We start from the raw sequence: 5,208 nt of genomic DNA, 5'->3' as shown, positions 1-5,208 counted from the left end.
CCAAATATCCGTGAATTGAAAACTTGACACCCTTAAGAAGCTTCATAATTTCTGTATAAGATTTATTTACGGATTACGTAAATTCCAACATACATCTAAATTTCTCTACTACCAACATTTCTCTCCGTTCTTCCAATCTATTATTATTATGTACTCCTGTCCATCGGTCAAACCTTTATATCACCTCGCTTACTGTGCGTGCTCAACTCTGGAACGCTTTACCCAAAAGTATCAGACGTGCAAAAAAACTTCACTCTAATAAGTATTTATTATAATATAGTAGCTGCGCCCCGCGATTTAACCCGTGTAAGTCCGTATCCCGTAGGAATATCGGGATAAAAAGTTGCCTGTATGTTATTCCAGTTGTCCAGCTGTGTACGTACCAAATTTCATTGCAATCGGTTCAGTAGTTTTTGCGTTAAAGAGCAACAATCACACACACATCCTTACAAACATTCGCATTTATAATATTAGTAGGAAGGATATTAAGCAATACAGTTGCAGACATTGTATAAGCCATTGCAATTATGTAATATATTGTATGAGTATATTATAATCATTGTTATGTAGTATATATGTACAATATATGTATTTTATTTATATATGTAGGTATTTATATTTACATCTATACACTTTTTATTACGCTTTTTTGAGTTATCCCTTAAAACTCTTAGTTTTCCTTTCCTACCAGGTTGGCAGAGATTGCTGTTTGTTTGGTGAGCAATAAGGCTGCCTTTTGTCCAAAATATTTGTAACTAATCAATTATTTTGTAGGTTTGCTTTTTATTTTTGTGTAATAAGGCATTATAAATAAATAAATAAAGTGGACTATTCAGTAAAAAACACAATCGTTACAAGATATTTTTTTATTCATTTCTTTAAATCACTAAATATTAAAGAGCATTTCAGGTAAGAAATGCTAAAACAGCTTTAGAAACGTAAAAACACTATATATTGTAAATGTAACTGTATATTTCAGTATCAAAAAAACATAACCGGGTCATAAGAATGATTTTCTTAAAATCTGGTACGGGGGATTGACTGAGGAGGTACTGGAAAAGTACCATATCCCCACAGAAAACCGGCGGGAAATAGTACTATGTTTCCTACCGTGAGTGGGGGAGCCGGAGTGACGTTTTCCGCACCCTTCCCAGTCCATTCCTTCTTGCCAGTCGTCAATCCTTTCCTTGTTCCTTTCCCCTTAAAAACGGGCAGCGCAGAGACACCTCCGAATGTTCATGGGCGGTGATGATCGTTTACCATCAGGCGTATCACCAGCGCACACGCGTGTGCGGGTGCCGCTGCACCAGACACATGGGCTAGCTAGTCTACTTAAAATACGCGCCAATTTATCGATAACGTTCTTAAGCAGCGTACATAAAACGTGTCAACATAAAAAATAACAAAACGTGTAATCTACGAACAGCTAATCTTCGATAATAATAGATTATCAAAAACAGAAACCGTATATAAGTCTAGATTACGATACGGCAGAATTTATTTGATTAACATCATCAAGCGCAGTGCAAGTTAACATGGCACCTGAAATCCGTTATACTAAGGTTAGTACATCAAGCTGTTAGTTGAATCATAAATATTTCAATTACTTACATATCTCTACTTGTATTTTATACTATAAAATCAAAAGTAACGGATTTCGTTAAAGCATCTGAGATGTTAAGTGCATTTGAATGATGTATGGTAGAATAAGCTTTCAACTGAATGGGATTACTAAACACTCAATTCTGGTTAATGTATAAAATAATCGGTGCTTAATTTTTGTCCCGATTTCCGTATAAAAAAAACAAATATGTGGTTTGCGCTACCGGGCAATGATCACATTGATTAGACCGCGATCGTGTACTGTTTCAGAGTTATCACAGATGCACCGTCCGCTCCATGGATCATATTCGGTTAATTTTTGTCGACAATGAAATTATATCATATATAAAGTTAATTTCTTTCATTATATACGGGGTAGATGCGACAATACAACAATGAGTTAACGTATACGTAATAAGTTTTCTAGTTTTCATACTAAAAATCCAATTATTATGTCGTGTAGTTTAGTCCGATAACATCATGTTGATCACTATATTGAATTAGTATATATAACATAAAACATATAAGATTATTGCAAATAATTTTTTTTTCAAATTAATATCTCAAATTGTTTTTTTTTTTATTAAATAAAAATTAGCCTATAACTTGAACCTAATCGGTGTATCAGCGTATAACATTTTGTCAAAAACTTCATCAGCAATTTTTACGTCATTGATGCACAGACAAGCAGACAAATACGAACAGAATAATCGGTGGGATCCCAAGTTTATTTTCAATAACCATATAACGGCAAAGTGTCTTATAAAAGTCACATGTAATAAGACCTTTATTCATTTCAGCTTTTCATCAACAACGAGTGGGTGGACTCGATAAGCGGCAAAACCTTCGACACCTATAACCCTCACGATGGTTCCGTTATAGCTAAAGTATCCGAGGGTGATAAGGCAAGTATTTATATTTACCAACATTTGATTAGATCTCGATTATACTGTGACTTGCATTCTGTTCTGTTACGATATTATTTAAAATTCAGTTTTCCTCAAATTTCCTATCTCGATTGTAAAATTACCATTGTTGTTACGGGCAATATGAGGAAAATGTTTATGTTCAAATGATAATGATAAAGAATCACGCTTTTCGTTGAGATTTTAAATTACAACTCAAACTATAAGTTTGATTGGGATAGTAGTTCCGTTTTTCGTCGTTAACCCAGCAGGGTTAAATTAAGAATTAAGAGTCATTTATATAAAACCACTTTTAAGATAATCATATAGAGCATAAAACTCCCCAATAGACCAAAATTTAAAATTGAGCCAACTAAAAATCAACCCATCTCAGGTTATAGTGTTTTTATCTCAAAAGCACCAGTTCTTATATTTTCTAAAGTTTTATGCCCTATAAATTCTTTAATTAATACTTAGGAGTATAATTGACATATTATAAACATAGGCGGACATCGACCTAGCAGTAGCCGCTGCAAAGAAAGCCTTCGCCAGAAATTCAGAATGGCGCCTTATGGACGCGCGGCAACGTGGAAAGATCCTGAATAGATTTGCAGATCTGGTTCAGGAAGAGGCCAGTTATCTTGCAGAACTAGAGAGCTACAACAATGGCATGTTGTTGCAATTAAGTAGCAGACTAACAAGCAATGCGGTAGATGGAATCAGATATACTGCAAGTTTAGCGGACAAAATTGAAGGCAGCACAATCCCGGCTGGTGAGACGTTTTTGTTTAGTTTTCGCGTATGATAAATTTATTGATTAATTTCTAATTGGATTAAGAAAATATGTATTATTATTTCAAATTCATTTTGCACTAAATTAAAAACATTTAAGAACGGTTGCGAATGGATTGACAATTCAGTCCATCCATCATGAGTTTTTTTTGGTTCAGAAGTCAGTGGATACGTATATATTTTTTCTCAGGATATATCAACCATGCAAGTTTCAGTTGTGTCATGTTTGAAACATATTTACAATTCTTGTTGCTACTTGTGTGTGCTCAAGGAAATCAATGATGTCAAACTCAAACATGATGTAGACTGTAGGACGCAGGCACTGGAAGTGTTCCGTAATCAATTACAGTAATAGAGCACTCCAGCTTCTTGTGTTCTGTTCTTTATAAATTTATGCTATTGTTTTCCTTATAGAGGTTTTCTTAATTAATTGAACATTGTTATTTTAGATGGAGATGTATTTTGCTACACCCTGAAGCAACCCGTGGGAGTATGTGGTCTCATCTTACCCTGGAATGTACCAATCCTCATGTTCCTCAATAAAGTCGTAACTGCGTTAGCTGCAGGTATTCTAATATAATAATTTTCTATATTTTTGTTATAACTTTACGGGGTTTTAGTGTGGGAACAAGGCAATTTATTATACACAATCGAATAACTAATACATAAATACATAAATACCACTAATACTGAATGTGCACTAATGCACATATTATATTCATCCATAATATCGCAGAAACTAATTATTTAACTGGAGATCTCAAAATAAATATACAATCAGCACTCGTTTCAAAAACTGTCACTACTATTTTTTTATAGTGGCCTGCTTATGAAAATACTTGATAAATGTGACACAAATTAATGACATGAAACATTACCATGATATACCATAATGGATGGGAGACACGAGATGCAGACCGCCGGTGATCGATGAAAGCCTTTGTCCCGCTTTGGACGTCTCGCGGTTGAAACAACCGTAATGTTGCATACTACACTAAAACAATTTCAGGTTGTACAACAGTCGTAAAGCCAGCTGAACAAACGCCCCTCACCGCCCTGTATCTGGCATCGCTTCTCCAGAAAGCGGGAGTGCCTGCTGGTGTGGTGAACATCGTCAATGGCTACGGGGAGACCGCTGGAGTTGCCCTAACCCACCACCCTGATGTCGCCAAGATTTCCTTCACTGGCTCGCTTGAAGTAAGCCTTTTTTTTGTTATCATTTTGCAATAAGATTTATTGCAAAAATGCATGTGTGTAAATTTGTCATTCGAATCACCCTTGAAATCCATTCCATTATCACTACTGATACTTCTACTGTATTGGTGATGATCACTACAATATAGAAGGAAGATAATATAAGGTTATGCAATACACATAATTTCATATCCTCGAAAATCGTAACCCACTACGTAGTGCAGTTTGAATAAAATGTAGGTATAGTTTAAAAACATTCCACCCCTATTTCGCTTCAATGAACATATACATTAGGAATATAACTAGCCAGTTTTCTATTTGGAAGCAATAACGTACTACTAATACGTTGTAACCACAGATAACATGATACTATATTTTAGCAATATAAGTGATACTAACAATAACCTAAGTGCACCAATATCAAATTTATTCTATTGAATTACGTTATTTTTATATCTACTGAAAGTTATCTATTTATAAAATTTAGAACAATTATAAATCAATTTGAATATGTGATTTATGATATTTTTGATGTCTCTGAATAAAATAAAAGCGTAACTTGATTCAATAAATTCTACTTTTAGTGTTATGGTATTGGTACATTGCAAAGTTGAATCGCGATAAAACATTTTACAATTGAACAGGTTTCATACAAATATAACAATAGTCGCCATCTTTTGCTACTCTTATTCTATCTTTTTACCACTTTATATAT

General features: G+C 34.2%; 1 protein-coding gene across 1 annotated transcript in view; it reads left to right on the top strand.

The window, feature by feature from the left end:
- Positions 1–1,520: 1,520 nt before the first annotated feature.
- LOC119840416 (retinal dehydrogenase 1-like) overlaps positions 1,521–5,208 on the top strand; it is a 7,801-nt gene continuing 4,113 nt past the window's right edge. Inside the window, exons 1-5 of the mRNA XM_038367016.1 lie at positions 1,521–1,562; positions 2,403–2,507; positions 3,013–3,280; positions 3,749–3,865; positions 4,309–4,496. Coding sequence (XP_038222944.1) covers positions 1,536–1,562; positions 2,403–2,507; positions 3,013–3,280; positions 3,749–3,865; positions 4,309–4,496 — 705 coding nt within the window. The 5' untranslated portion in view covers positions 1,521–1,535. The remainder of the gene's footprint in view (positions 1,563–2,402; positions 2,508–3,012; positions 3,281–3,748; positions 3,866–4,308; positions 4,497–5,208) is intronic.

Source organism: Zerene cesonia, chromosome 6 (genome assembly GCF_012273895.1).
Source record: "Zerene cesonia ecotype Mississippi chromosome 6, Zerene_cesonia_1.1, whole genome shotgun sequence".
NCBI classification, from domain to species: Eukaryota; Metazoa; Arthropoda; class Insecta; order Lepidoptera; family Pieridae; genus Zerene; species Zerene cesonia.
This window is presented reverse-complemented; position numbering and strand designations above follow the sequence as displayed.